The sequence below is a fragment of the Gekko japonicus genome, unplaced genomic scaffold, assembly GCF_001447785.1.
Source record: "Gekko japonicus isolate JY-2015 unplaced genomic scaffold, Gekko_japonicus_V1.1 scaffold1437, whole genome shotgun sequence".
NCBI lineage: Eukaryota > Metazoa > Chordata > Lepidosauria > Squamata > Gekkonidae > Gekko > Gekko japonicus.
Window position 1 is genome coordinate 316,906 of NW_015170324.1, and position 15,995 is coordinate 332,900.

At 44.0% G+C, this 15,995-nt stretch overlaps 1 protein-coding gene across 2 annotated transcripts in view; it reads left to right on the top strand.

Moving 5' to 3' along the window:
• Positions 1-629: 629 nt before the first annotated feature.
• The window catches only part of TSPAN7 (tetraspanin 7), a 143,725-nt gene continuing 128,359 nt past the window's right edge, over positions 630-15,995 (top strand). For both annotated transcript variants that reach the window (XM_015418102.1, XM_015418103.1), the window contains exon 1: positions 630-985. In XM_015418102.1, coding sequence (XP_015273588.1) covers positions 905-985 — 81 coding nt within the window. In that variant the 5' untranslated portion in view covers positions 630-904. The remainder of the gene's footprint in view (positions 986-15,995) is intronic.

Consider the following 15,995-nt stretch of genomic DNA (forward strand, 5'->3'; position numbering starts at 1 on the left):
CCAAAGCTGCCATTATCTCTAGGGAAATTAATCTCTGTAGTCTGCGGGCTAGATGCAGTTCTTGGAGGAGTCCAGGGGTCTCTAGCAAATTGGCAACCCTATCGCTGAAACTATTTGTTAAATGTCATTTTCCTATTTTCTTCCTAGAAGACCTCACACCAGCACTTTATCGATTCAAAACTGCTTGGTTTTCCGACAGGCTGCTGGTGGGAGGCTTTAAGATGGAGGCCTGAACCCCCCCCCCCCCCCCGCCTTTTATAAAACAAAATCCAGCCTGACAAAGAATTCTGGAGAGCCTGAAATCTTGCACGGTAGTTATGCAGTTATTACGGATGATCTTGCTAAATGGTATTACGCGGCTTTTGTTAACATTTGTTCGGAAACAACGTTGCTACCTGCAATGTTTTCTCCCTCCCTGCGCCACACAACACCCGTACCAACACCGAGCCCCCCTCCCCTTGGCTTTGTTCCAGGCCTCTCTCTCCGCGGGGGGGCGTAAATGGGCCGATGTGTGTGCGTGGACGGGGGGGGGAATGTCCGTCTTTCCCCCGCCCTCTCCCCGCGTTGTAGTCCGCTGCGGGGCAGGTGACCAGAGGCTGCCCACTGCCTGCCCCGGCACTGTGACCGCACAAAGCTGTGGTGTCTGGTGTGGCTCCGGGGCAGCAGCAGGAGGCGGGGCGGGCGGCGACCCAGCACTCCGTGAGGTCCCTGAGACAGCGGACAGGCCAACCGGCGGCAGAGGGGCAGGCGGCAAGCAGCAGCAGCGGGAGCAGCTGCTCGGTGGAGGGGCGAGCCCCCTCCCTTCTCGGCGTCGTCGGCGTCGTCGTCGCCCTCCTCCTCCTCCTCCTCCCTCTCGCGCGCTCTCCCTCCCCTGCCCAGAGCCAGCAGCCGGGATTTCAGTATTATGGCATCGAGGAGAATGGAGACTAAACCCGTGATAACGTGTCTGAAAACCCTCCTCATTATCTACTCCTTCGTTTTCTGGGTGAGTGCGAAAAGCCCCGCACTGCAAGCAGCCCCGACAGGCTGGGCGACAGGTGGGGGTGCCGGGGGTGGTATTTAACCCCTCGCCTCGCCCTCAGGAGGGTTTTGTGGGGGTCCTGCACGGGCAGGCACCGAGGAAGGATAACGGCGCATTGCAATGGGAGCCGCAGCGGCTAATGCTTGCTGCGCAAACGCTGGCTTGGCGGGGGTTAGTGCAGCAGGAACGGCAACAGCCGGGCTTCGTTCTCGGCTTCTGCGCCTAGTTTATCATTGACTTGCTTGTGAATGGGGGGAAACGGATTTTATGTTTATTGGAGATTTCCTCACAGCCTGCTGTCCGCACCCGTTTTAAAATAGCCCACCGTGAAGGCAAGCCCGGGAAGAAAGTTGCGGGCTCCGTCAGGATTCCCGGATTTGTTCTCTGTCGTTGGTGGGATATTTTTCCTTTCGATCGTCTTGCCATATCAGGGGACGTGAAGCGATGTAATAGCCATTCATAATCAGTTTGGCGCTTTCAGAGGATTGCTTGGCGCTGTCATTTCTTCTCAGGGAGCAATCTTTACCTGAACGTTCCTCTGTAGATTTTCTAGAAACGGTTTGGACCTTCAGCCTGCCAGTGCTCTCCATTTATATTTGCAAATCACTGACATTTATAGGATTACATTTTACAAATAGATGCTAGATATGTTTTAAGGTAATTGGACCACGAAAAAGAATGCTTAAAATGCGACTGGTGGTGACCCAGATGGATGAAATGGGTTGTAAGGACATCACAGTAAAGGGATCTGTGGTGTTTATGAATGAGGCAATTGGCGCAGCATGCATGAATGCACATATAAATCAGTAGCAAACCACAGCCCTCTTTCTTCTCTGCATTCTCCACTCCTCAATACCTTTGAGAAGTGTGGTGGATGAAGGGCATTGCAAGAGTAAGAAGCATCAAAAAGCTAAATGTTCTTGCCCTACATTAAAATAAATAGCAATTTATAGATGTATCTGAGGAAGCCTGCTGTCCCAGTGGTTTCTTAGTATGTGCTTGCAGCTACTCTTCTAACTACCCAGCACACACCATACCCAAGATTATATTTGGATAAATGGTATGTGCAGTTAGTAAGAACAGCCTTTATTGCTGTGCTGGTCATTCACACTTGCTGTTGTCGCTGTAGCTACTAGCACATAAAGCTAAAGCCAGATAGAGAGTTAATATGTGTTTTAGAAAGTGGGCTTTGTTTAGCAGGATATATTGTACTTGAAAGTGTCATATTTTTCTCCTGATTTGTACTCTAGCCTCCTGCTGTTGAAACAATACAGCCAGACATAGAAATAAAGCACTGAAATACACCTTTTCAATGTAAAAATAGCAAAAGGGAGGAAAAGGTGCCATGATTCACAGCAAAGTTAAACTGAGACACTATGTACACTTCCAAGGAAGTGGATGTAAGGATATCAACTGTGTTTATGAACACATTATCTACTAGTTGGTTTGAAATCAAGATGTTTGGTAAATATAACACGTAAATTCTTTGGTTTAACTGGTTTGATTATTCAGCTATATATCTGTTGGATGATTGATTTCAAGAGATGGTCTAGTTTTTGACAGCCCATACTGTACTTTTTGAGTGTATTCTTGTTTGCACAAATGTCTATTTTATTATTGCCCTGGGTGTTGCTGGTTCTCATCTTTTCCTTCAAGCTAGCTGGGCTTTATTTGCATCTACTTTGGGAGAAAAGAAATCCTCTGCTTATTCCCTGTTTAATAAAATTGTATGTTTTTATAATTATCTGTGACCCAGATGCATTACAGCCAGTCACTTGGTAGCAGAAGCCCTGGATTTCTGAAAAGCCTCTGGGGGCTGAAATTTTCTTAGCAACCTCGGCTGTTGTTCAGCTGATTGCTGACACAAGCAGCATATTGTATCGTGACAAAGCTTGGCTGATTAAAGACACTCTGGTGGTATACGGTGACAGAGTAGTGCAATGGCCTTGCTGTGTTTATTAGAAGCCTTAATCTGTATGTCATCCATACAATACATTGAAACAAGCCTGTCACTTCATACTGAGGAAAGCTGATTGCACGTTATTGATTTAATAACACTGTCATGGGAAATGCACTGATGAAATAAAAAATACTAGGAATAAGGCCCGTTGTGGAAATAAATATAACGAGCTCTAGAAAGAGGCTCAGGGAGAGTGCCCCAGCCATGGGTACTCAGCGTCAATTTGCTGTGGTGACCTCAACAGGGTATGACACAGAATCCACCATTTTCTCCAGAGGAACTGATCTCTGCTACCTGAAGAGCAGTTGTAATTTTGAGTGCTCTCCAGTCCTCCCCTGGAGACTGGCAACAATGGTTCACCAGGAGGAAATCACTGGTTTGGAGGGTGGAGTCTATGGCATTGTACCTGTCTGAGGTCCCACACCTCCTCAAATCTCACCCTCTCCAAACTCCACCCCTCAAATCTCCAGAAATTTTCCAACCTGGAGTTGGCAACCCTATCTTCTTCCCAGCCAATCATCAAACTGCCATTATCTGCCTCTCTGATTTCAGCTTCCCATCTCCACCCCCTCCCTCCTGGAGAGCAGTTGTAATTCTGAGTGATCTCCAGTCCTCACCTGGAGATTGACAGCAGTAGTTCTCCAGGAGGAAATGGCTGGTTTGGAGGGTGGAGTCTATGGCATTGTAGCTGTCTGAGGTCCCACCCCTCCTCAAACCTCACCCTCTCCAGGTCCCAACCCTCAAATCTCCATGAATTTCCCAACCTGGAGCCAGTAATCAAACTACCTTTATTTGCCCCTCTGACTTCAGCTTTTCATCTCCTTCCCACACCTGCAGCCTCTACTCTGCTCTTAAGTCCTGACTGCTATGTCACACTGGCTGTCATAGAGGGGCCATCTCAGCAGAGTATAAGGACATAGAGTCCACCATTTTTTCCAGGGGAACTGATCTCTGCCATCTGGCGAGCAGTTGTAATTCTGAGTATCTCCAGCCCTCACCTGGAGATTGGCAACTGGTTCCCCAGGAGGAAAAGTACATCTTTCTCTGCAGTGAGGACCAAAGCAGCTTACATCATTTTCCTCTCCCTCTTTTGGCTTGCACAACAACCCTGTGAGGTAGGTTAGGCTGAAAGTCTGCGACTGGTCCAAAATCACCCACTCAGCTTCCACAGCAAGAATTTGGGTCTGGCAGACCCTGCTCTGAAGCGCTAAATGCTACACCACACCGGCTGTGGTATCACCTGATATCACAACTGAACTCCAGACAACAGATCTCTCTCTCCCCCTGGAGAAAATAACTGCTTTGGAGAGTGGACTCTATGGCATTCTGTTCAGCTGAGGCTGCTCCCCTCCCTAAACTCTGGCTTCTGTAGACTCTACCAGAAAATCTCCAGGAATTTCCCAATCTGGAGCGGGCAACCCTAGTCAGGACTGGCCCCAATGAGTTTTCTCCCAGAGTCCAAAATAGGCATAGAAAGGAGCCATTTTCTGCAGGGGAACTGATCTCTGTTATCTGGAGATAAATTGTAACAGTGGGAGATCTCCAGGTCCCACCTGGAGATTGGCAACCCTAGGGGAAAGTCAGCCGCACAGCATGGGGTTGGAAAGAATGGTTTGATGGCCAGTGGCCCACCTTAGTAGCCAGCCAGCCATGTCAGAGCCAAGCAGGAGACAGCCGTTTTCACAATTTATTCTGACAGGAAAGTGGCCAAGCTGGCAGTAGGCTGGAGAGACGATTATGCTTAAATCACCCACTCAGCTTCCACAGCAAGAACCTGGGTCTGGCAGACCCTGCTCTGAAGTGCTGACTTCTACGCCACACTGGCTGTGGTATCACCTGGTATCACAACTGAATTCCAGACAACAGATCTCTCCCCCTGGAGAAAATAACTGCTTTGGAGGGTGAACTTTATGGCATTCTATTCAGCTGAGGCCTTTCCCCTCCCCAAACCCTGGCTTCCATAGACTTCAGCACAAAATCACCAGGAATTTCCCCACCTGGAGCTGGCAACCCTTGTCAGGACTGGCCCCAATGAGTTCCCCACAAAGCCCTGGAAAGGACTTCATTCCTTTGTCTTTTACTGACAGAACCAAGCTTGGTTGCCTAGGAGCAGCCACTGAGGGAAAAGTTAGTCCCACAGGAGCCAAGCAGGAGAAGTGTCTTCGTCAGGAGAGACAGTTATTCTGTTTGGCAGTTATTCTGACAGGGAACAGTGGCTGAGGTGACAGTGGGCGGAGAAGAGGAGTGGACCCAGTACCCAGCCAATGGCACATGATTACTCTTGAGTGGCGGTTGATGGGCCAATGGCTGATGAAGCACACAACACAGCCAATGGGAGAGCTGGAAATGGCCAGCACATCAAGAGAATTATATATATAAGATGTTTCCATCTAAGTGACATTCATTAATAATTTTTCCTGTACAGCAGTAGCATTTAGCCTTGGGATGGGGGGTTTCCATCTAAGTGACATTCATTAATAATTTTTCCTGTACAGCAGTAGTATTTAGCCTTGGGATGGGGGGTTTCCATCTAAGTGACATTCATTAATAATTTTTCCTGTACAGCAGTAGCATTTAGCCTTGGGATGGGGGAGCAGCTCCTAGTATACGTTTTGTTTTTATAACTTTCATTACTGCAATTTGTTTTGAAAGCTCTTAATTCTTATGCATACTTACTTTGAAAGTAACATGTACTGAACTCAGTTAACTTACTTCTGAGTAAACATGCATAAGATTGGGCTCTGCATCTTTCACAAGGTAATATCCATATTGGTTTTTCTCACATCTCCCTACCCTTCCATCAGTGGCACTGTTTAGTAGTTCAGTTTGGAGTAGATCTGCCAGTTCATTTCTAAGCGTGTTGACATCAATGGGCTTAGAAAGGTTCAGCTTTGTTTAGTATTGCTTTGTCTGTATTTGTTCAAAAGAAACCTATGAGTGGGAAGGAAGTCACAGTCATTCTCTAATGTTACAAGTGGCTCCTCTGGTGCAAGGTTTATTTTATCTGTTTATTTACTTAGGATATTTCTATGCTACCTCTTCAGAGTTCTGCTTGGGGTGGCTTACAATCAAAACAGAGTCACAATATTGAAAACAAGCTATTGGACAGCATAAAAACTATTCATGAAGCAGAGGCCTTTCCAGACTTGTTTCCCTGAACAGAGAGATTAAAAATAATGTATTGAATGAGAAACCTTTCCTTTTTAAATCAGATCACGTTCACATAATTACAGAAGTCAATTCAAAGTAGCTCCAGTGGCCATGGCTAAAATCAAGTGTCAAGAATTCATCATGCTCAGTCTGTAATCCCCTGCTTCCTTCAGCAGTATGTGAACAGTATACAACCACAAAAACAACTTTGAGTTGTTTTTCTCATTTCAAAGAGGTTGCCGTAGCTTTCTTTTCCATTTCCTTTTGGACCATTTTACCTTTGAGATTTTTCCTTGCACAGAGAAGATAGTGTAGGAAAAGGATATACATTAGAGGCTATAATGTGCAAGATGAAGCTATACTTAGCTGCTGTTCTTGAGGGGCCTCCTGTCACACGTACTGTGAGCAAAGTAAGGTCTCATTCTGCATTTCATATGTGATGGTGTGTATACTTTTTCGTACACAGGGTGTTCTCTTCAGTTGTGAAGCAGTCCTAAAACCTACAATGCTGAGCAGGCAGGATAGAACAAAAAATGGCACAGTGAATTCATAATTGTTGAAATGTCTGGACTTGGAGACTAGGGCTGCTTCCACAGAGAGGTTTTTCTGTGCTTTGGCGGGCAAACTAGAGCGCTTTTGTTTGACACATCCACACAGTGCATGGTATAATTGTGCTGTAGGCCCTTTTCCTATCCCTGGTATGCTGTTTCCCAAACCTGCTTTTCTCCCATCTTTTTGGAAACTGTGCAGTCCAGGCACATTAACATGCCATCTGCATGAAAAGGTGTGCAATTTCAAAGCTCTGGCCTATTTTCCTTCCGTCACCCCCTTTCAGCTGCTGTTTTCCCTGCTAGAGTCTTATAATTGCTATTAATGCTGTAGTGCTATAACAACTAACGTTGTGATCTGTGTACCCTGTTGGATTTCATCATTTAAGTGTTCCTGATGTAGTATAAGATCCAGTTGCAAATTTAACAACTAACCGTTACCTGGTATCAGCAACAATAATATATAACAGATGAAAACACCAAATTTGAAACACAAGGGATAACATCCAATGAAAAGTCTACTTTTAAAAAACTACAGCAAAAAAAGCCAAAAACGACACACATTGTATAATATAAATCTGGAAATGTAAGAATCCCTGGCATTTCAGCTTCCACTTCCCCAACCTTCAGATCCTATTCTTGTAAGAACTATCTTCACAAGGACTGATCAAATGCCACATGGACTGGAGAGCACAAAGTTTTCTTCCCGAATTCTTTCATTATTACTCTGGAGAATTTACTAGTGAAATATTATTATCCCTCTTCACTGGATTATTTGTTTGCTTGTTTTTCAGATAACCTTATGATTGAGTTACATATTATCAGTGTGTGCTATGGTTGCTGCTTTATTTTGTTTTGTTAATATCAGTGTTTTCAATCATTCTTTGTTTTCAGTCATTTAAGAGCTGTCTGGATGAAAGCTTGTCTTAGAAATTGTTTAAATAAACAATCTACTTAGTGGGTGCGGTGAAAGAAGAGAGCTCGGAGGCAACTAAGAGTTTACACTTCTGTACTTATTCCCTTGTTTTTTCTTTCCCTGTCAACTTGTATGGCTAAAAATGTAAGAGACGATAAAACAGATCTTTTAATAATTTTACATTGCAGTCCTATGAGAGTGGTACCCTCTCAAGTTAATTAAAGTTGCTGGGCTTAAAAGGATAGTAATGCTACTTAGGATGACACTGGTTCGTGGCACATTTTGAATACTTAGGCTGAGTGTTCTTAATATTTAAGCAAATATACAATACACTGACAGCCTTTATTGCTTTTGTAACTAGAATTCTACAACATTATATTTGTTGCAGTGATAAAAGAAACCATTAATACCCCCATCATCATACTATTGCCCGCTTTTACTTTTTCTCTTTATTATCTCCATGCAAATGGTTAGCACAGTCATCTGAAAGCTTGTCTGGATATATTCTTGGTTAAAATTCAAAGCAAATCCATGGAGGATCAAACCATAGGCACTCTTCTTTAATTTGAATCTCAAGCTGCTGTCCACTTAAATTATAAATACCTAGTATGGTTTCCTCTGAAGGCATCCCAGCATCTTTCAGCATTCAGTCAATAACACAGTTGTTTATCCAGAGATTAATTCCAAATTTTAGCATCGTTTTAAAGAAAGTAGAAGCTTGGTTCTACTATTCAAGCTGTTTATGACATGAACACCGTTTTTTGTATAAAGCTCACTGTGTTTAAACATACTAAATAAATATCATAAGCGGAGGAGCTCTCAAAACAAACAGGCTCATGTGACTTCTCTTGAGGGAAAGTACAGACTCCCTCCCCTTGGTCAGGTACAGTGGACCCCAATATTGGAAGCTTCATTTGTCAGAAAATTGGTGATTAAAAGGAGACAGACTAGTGGGAGGTGCAAGAGAGATCCATTCCATCAATTCCCCCCAGAATCCTAGTTCTTCTCTCAGCTACTACCAAAAACAAGGTCCTCCCCTTTTGGGAACAGGAAGAGAAGAGTGCTGGTGTCCCCTTGGCTTCTTTTGGGGGGAGGTCTGGGCTGTGTTGGATAGTTTCTCTTCAAATCAGTGCCAGTTTAACAGCCTTCTAAAGGGAGCTCTCTCAGACAGACCAAGTGCTTATCCCTCAGGGTAGGGCAGAATGGCTGGGTTCTCTTCAAGGCTAAAGTCTGAGATTGTAATGTTTATTTTTCGGTGGATGGGAGTATCACTAGGAAGGGTGAATGGGCAGACAAGAGGTTTGGGAAGAGGAAATCCCCTTCGCTCTGATTGAAGGGATGGGTAGTAAAAGACCCTGGCCTCTTTTTCCTCTGTCATTGCACGTGTGTTTTGCACTTATGTGTTCTTTTATTAGTTGCAGGTTGCTTTTATATGCAAACTTGAAGTCCTACAAACCCTTTTCACATTACTGTTCTAAACCAGATGTTATTAGTTGTTGGCCCAATTTCAAGTAAAGTGATACAGGGACGAGGGTTTCATACAACAAATTTTCTTCTGTTAATGAGCTGTATCTGAAGCGTTATGGTCATTTCAAAAGGTGCCACTTCCCCCCCACCACCCTTTTTTGCTGAGCAATCTTCCTTGGACTTTAAAAATGTCCTAAGATGAGCGCTATAGCGCTAAAGTGCTACAGCACTGAAGTGCTATAGCAGCACAATCAAGATACAATGCTCAAGTGCTCACCTTAGAACATTTTTTTAAAAGTCCAAGGAAGATCGCACAATGAAAAAGGGCAGCGGGGGGAAGTGGCATTGTAGGAAGCACTATGGACATTTTAAACAGTAAACCATAGCAATTCAGAAGTGCAATGAAGGGGTTGAAAACAGAAAAAAGCAATTACCCTCAAAAGAGGCTCAACCACACTTTGCTAACATGATGCAAGCAGGTTTGTACGAACAGGTAAATAAATTCTGCTAGCAGCTGGTTACTAAAATGGGTCTGTCTGAAATGACAGAAAAAAATCCATTAGTGTCCAGTTACTAAAACGGAATACAAAGGCAATTTGAAAAGGGCCATAGTTTAAACAAACGATAACTATGATCGTTCTACTCCAGTAGCAGATACTTGTAGTGGAATTGCTGACCTGGCCTCATTCACAGTGGCACATACTGTGTATTATAACGGTGGATTTATTCTGTTCTTGTAGTAGTGCATGCTTTTGAATTATTGGTGACATTAATCATGCCCGCAGTGAATGTCTAATTGGGTTATTGGAATCAACAATTTTCTTTCCAGGCCATATTTTCCTTGGTCTGGTTCTCTTTATTGCTTACTGACTCAGCTTTGCTTTTATACCTGTCAGCAAATTGTTTTGAGCAGAAGTTTATTCTGAAGAACTTAGCTTTCTTTCTTAAGTTTTTTTAAGGATCTTTTGACCCTGTATAAGGAGGCTGGAAAGTGGTTGCTGCCATTTCAAAGAATAAGTCATTGTGGAAAAATAACTCAGAAGGTTTTCTAGAGTTTACACAAAGTCATTTTAAAATTGTAAAATGTTACTTCCTAAATCATTTTTGTGATTTAAGCAGTCAAGCTATATTTTCCCACGATTCTTGTGTTTTTATTTACTTATTTCATTTGTTTATTTATAGCATGTCTTTCTTGCTGAGATTCAAGGAAGAACACATGATGATATATAAAACAATGTAATCAGATAGTTTGACATCCATTAAACAATGCAATAAGATTAGCATTACAATAGTTAGTAAAACAGTGTCAAAAGAAAAAGGTATCAGACAATGCAGAAACGGAGTTACAAAAGTAGAAGACAATGCAGTAGGTACAGGATAAAACATACAATAAACAATGGAAGAGGCTACATTCCTGTTCCTTTTATAAAGGAGCACCCTTCTGAACAGTGGCAGTCTTAGTGATTCTAGGGCCCTGGGCAAAAGTCATGAGTGCAGGCTCTCCAAGAGTGTGCGCTCCCCCAGCATGGGACTTGGGCCAGCTGCCCTGAGTGCCCCACAGCTAAAACTGCCAGTGCTTCATGGCCATCTAACCTTAATGTCTATTCTGTCATACTTGCTCTCTGTAACCCCAGTCCTTGCAAAAGAACACAAAAGTTGCCATAACTGAGATTGATATTTATGTTATATGTTTACATAGGTATTAATTGTATTTATGAAATGTTGTGTAAGCCGCCCTGAGCTTGCCTTTGCAGGGAGGGCAGGATGTAAATTGAATGAATGAATGAATGAATGAATGAATAAATGAATGAATGAATTGGAGGTGCCAGGCTTGAACATGGGACTTTTGGCATACAAAGCAGATGATCTTGCACTTAACCACAATCCCTTATCTTTTAAATAATGTCAACTGTACTGTCTGCACCCTGTCTTGTGCCAGGATTTTTTCTGGACCCAGTCTGCTCTGGATATGTCTGAAACATAAACATGACCTTTTGCCCCTTCCCCAGCACTGGGAAGCTCCCTCTCCCCATGTATATAGCATTTTGACACATTCCTTTGGGATCAAAATGTAGTTTTCTTAAGGAGAGTACCTTACTTTGCCTCCTACAGCCAAATAGCTGTGAGAGGCAGCTGTGTGGTCCAATCCTCTGTGTGTTTCGTGGAATAAGAATATAAGAACATAAGAAAAGCCAATGTTGGATCTGGCCAATGGCCCATCTAGTCCAACACTCTGTCACACAGTGGCCAAAAATATCAGGTGCCATCAGGAGGTCCAGCAGTGGGGCCAGGACACTAGAAGCCCTCCCACTGTTGCCCCCCAACCACCAAGAATACTGTGCATCACTTGCCCCAGCCTGAGAATTCCTATCTATACCTTGTGGCTAATAGCCACTGATGGACTTCTGCTCCATATGTTTATCCAGTTCCCTCTTGAAGCTGTCCATGCTTGTAGCCGCCACCACCTCCTGTGGCAGTGAATTCCATGTGTGAATTACTCTTTGGGTGAAGAAGTACTTCCTTTTATCTGTTCTTACTCTTTGGGTAAAGAAGTACTTCCTTTTATCTGTTCTAACCCGACCACTCAGCAATTCCATTGAGTGCCCACGAGTTGTTGTATTGTGAGAAAGGGAGAAAAGTACTTCTTTCTCGACCTGCTCTATCCCATGCATAAATCTTATAAACCTCGATCATGTCACCCCTCAGCCGTCGTTTTCCATGCTAAAGAGCCCCAAGCGCTTTAACTTTTCTTCATAGGGAATATAACCACACAATGTTTATTGGGATTTCCATCCACAGAAACCCATGCAGGGTCTCAGCAGCCCTTTAAGCTGTTTCTAGATATCGCTGCAGACCCCATCTCCCTGCACTCCTTGTCCCCAAAGCCCCTGCTCCCCAGGTGGAGCCTCAAATTTGCTAGAAAGAAAATTTGAAGGGGGATTTTTTTTAAAAAGGAAAAGAGACTCACCCAGCCCACCCTCCAAGCTGTATTTCTGTTAAGGAAAGGTGGCTTTTTGGATTGCTTTAAACTATTGATCTCAGTTAATAAATATGAAAATCAAACTGCTGTTATGAATTGTGAATGACTCTTCTGTAAGTGACTACCATGAATCATTTATGATCGAAAAGGAAACTCAGATTTTGAGGGGCAATTGCCAAAGCCCCTGGTAAGGATCTGAAATGCCAGAGTTTTGCAGGAAACAGCTTACTTCCAAGAATGTGTGTGTGGCAGGGAGGCTGATGATGAGTCTTACCACTGGTTCTTCAAACAGCAGACCTCAATTCTGGGGTGGGGATGTGAGGGAGAGCTGACAATTGAAACCCATCCCCAGCTTTCCAGCAGCCATTGTGATTGTGGGACTTCCCTTTTAGCTTCACCTGCGAAAAAATTACTCCACCCCATTGGAATTCCTTTTATCTAAGCTTGGTTCCCATGGATGGTTTGCTATCTCCTTTCATGATGATTCCCTCCCTCCTCAAGCAGTATTTCACTAGGAAATACTCTGTCACCCGGCAAAAAGTTTTCATTTGGGTTTAGGGTTGCCATTCTACAGTTTGGAGCAGGGGATTACCTGATTTTGTGGGCTTCTGCTTGCCACTGGCCAGCTGGCTGGTGGGAGGAAATCCCCCCAACAGCAATGTTGCGCGATGTGCCTAGATCACTTGGAAGTGACATAGACACGTTGATGATATTGGGGGTTACGCTCTGGTTTTCGGGCAAAACTCTATGGTTTGAGGACAATTTTACCGTAGAGCTTTGCCCAAAAACTAGAGTGTCACCCCCAACATGCCTACCTCATTTCCAGGTGATGTAGGCATGGCATGCGGTGGCACTTCTGGTGATGTCAGCATGTCGAGGGTGACGCTTCCGGCTTCCGGAACGTCCCCCCATCCTGGTGCCAGCGTCTCCAATGGACCTGGCAACCCTATTTGGTTTTTTTCACCCTTTCAGGTCCCAAGTCTTGGTTGCTTGTGGTGAAGCCTTGGTGATGTCATGCATTTCTGTGACTGGATGCTTTGCATCTAGCTGTTCCTCTGCTCCTTCAGCTGCACCTGGCTGGAGGAGCAGAGAAACAGCTGGGAATGGCGAAGCAGCCCGCGGATGTGGGCTGTGGGACTTGAGGTGGCCTGGGGAAGGACAAGAGCCACACTAGCTGGTGAGGGTGACTGAGCTCACCAAGAGAAGGTGAGGCAGGCACAGGCAATGGCTCTGTAAACTGAGGTCTGAGAGGTGGCATGGGTGAGAAGGCCTGGGGAGGGGCACAGTAGCGTGGGAAGGCCAAAGAGGACTCCCTGGGGAATGGAGCCCAGGTTTAAAGAGCCAGCTTGCAGTCTGAGGCCACAACACATCTGTCACACCTCCCATAAAGTTATTTCCCTCCATCCGTATTTCATATTAATGGTATGGTTTCATTGATTTTGGAGAAAAGCTGTGGAAAAATTAACAAGCTCTACAATTTTCAACAGTGTTGACTTGTTTTTACAGAAGCTGATTCTGTGCTTAACTGTGCAACATTAATTATACATATATCCCTTAGAAATATGTGTTATTAAAATCAGTAAGGTTTATGGATCAGTATTGGCTGTTTATGGATTATTATTCAGGTCAGCAGTTCTAAGTGCCCAGTTTGTTATTGTTGTCCGACTCTTCGTGACCCCATGAACCAAATCACACCAGGCTCAACTTCATGTTCACTGTATCAGTAACACTGTCTAACCATCTCATCCTTTGCCTCCCCCTTCTTCTGTTACCTTCAATCTTTCCCAGCATCAGGGTCTTCTCCAGTGAGTGCTCCCTTCTCATTTGGTGGCCAAAGTATTTGAGCTTCAGCTTCATTATCTGGCCTTCCAGGGAACAGTCAGGGTTGATTTCTTTTAGGATTGACTGATTTGATCTCCTTGCAGTCCAAGGGACTCTCAAAAGTCTTCTCCAGCACCATAATTTGAAAGAAAGTGCCCAGTTATAAACACGCATATTAACCTCAGTGCCAAGGAATGTGTTCACAATGGAGTTCTAGTTCTGATGAAGTGAGCGGGCCTAGCCTTGTGGGACTAGGTGCACAAGTTGGTAGCAGAGCTGGGAAATGTATCTGCCAGCGACCTTGTGGACTTGCTGCTGCTCAGCCTCTGTGCTTTATATCTACTGAGTTCACTGTCAAAGTTTATTTGAAAAATTTAAGTGAGCAATATATGGCTTACACTGGGTAATGCTCGCGGCTCTGTGACAACACAGGAAAAACATACCAGTCTTTCTATGATGGTTCAAGGAATAAAGGAGCCACTTCAGTTTATATGTTGAGTGCTAATCAGAAAAGCAAGGGTATGGTGGAGAGCACGTGCATTGAAAAGAGCATGGTGGAGGCATGGCAGGAACAGAACAAACTTAGTAAAGAAATTGAAACCTGCAGATTATTGTCCTGATAGAGGCACTGTGAAAGATGCTTTTTATTAGATAAAGCAAGTTGGTATGTCACATATGCTCAGCATTTCAGGAGGCATCTTATTCAGGAAAAATGGGGTAGTGCAGTCATTGGTAGGAACAAATTGAATGGTGACTGGTTGATGGTGCCTTATGAATATTTATATAACACAGGGAGGTCAAGGCTGTGAAGAGAATGAGAAGCACCTTTCTGCATCATTCTTTATGCCCAAAGGACAAGTTCACACACTGTTTTCTGTATACAAGACAGCTGTGTCCTTAGCCTCTCGTATGCCTGGGATCTTGTGAAGAAATGTTCAAATTAAATGAAGTATATAAATACAGTTTCATCTGGAAGATGTACTGCCTTGATCATAGCAAACACTGTTTATCGTGACCCTGCACTAACTCTGCGCTAACATTTCCTCACACAGTTATGACTTTGTACATGGCCAAGAATGGCCTACAGCTGCTCAGGGGTAGGAGAAATATACCTAATTGTTTGTGAATTAATATTTTGTTATGAGCAGAAAAAAAGAGGAAATGCAGCTTTGTGTGATTTTCTCATTAATGTTGATTCTGCCTCCCCCCCCCCCCCTTTGGGGCTTTTATTTGGAGCTTTGGACTAAATAGTGATTTTGGCAGTCTTTGTTCTCCCTTTGTAGCCTAAACTTGGTATTACAAGCCTGATTTAAATGTGCCTGTTGCCATGTTAACTAAATTGCTTTGTTCTCTGGCATTTGTATCTGATGACTGGGAAGAATTGGTGAGGCAGTTCATGGATCATTTGTCACATAGTTGGTCATGGTGGCAGCCACTTAGCAAGAGAAGACGGCCAGACTGGGAATAAGGGACTGCAGGGGTTTTGAATTGCAGTAGTATGCCATTCATTGTGTTCAGATTTAGAAGATCACCGTAGCAGCTAGAGAGAGAGAAAAAGAACACACTAGCAGATTTATCATGGTGTTTAATAACAAACATTTTTAGTAGAGCAGAATGTTTGTGCACACTCATCTGTGCTTATGACCAGCTACTTCTCTGTGCTCTGCCAGCAATTATATGTGAAGAATGGCATTTATGTGGGTTCCCTCTTCCCTGGCCAGTTGTATTGTTTTATAGGGGGAAGGGGGGCTAGGGAGGTAGTTTACCAGAGGATGTAGGAGCTGGTTTGGATAGGGCCGTGTCTGAAGTTCAGGGTACACTTGATGGGGATCACTGACTCTGCTGAGAATCTGTCCATTAAAAATACTACCACTTTTATCTGAGACTGTAGTGTGACTAAAATGTTGTTGTTGTTGTTCAGTTGCATAATCGAGTCCAACTCTTCGCGACCCCATGAACCACATCACGCCAGGCCCTCCCGCTGTCCTCTGGAATTTGCTGAATTTCATGTTCATTGCATCGATCACTGTCTAACCATCTCATCCTTTGCCATCCCCTTCTTCTTTTACCTTCAATCTTTCCCAGCATCAGGGTCTTCTCCAGTGAGTGCTCCCTTCTCATTTGGTGGCCAA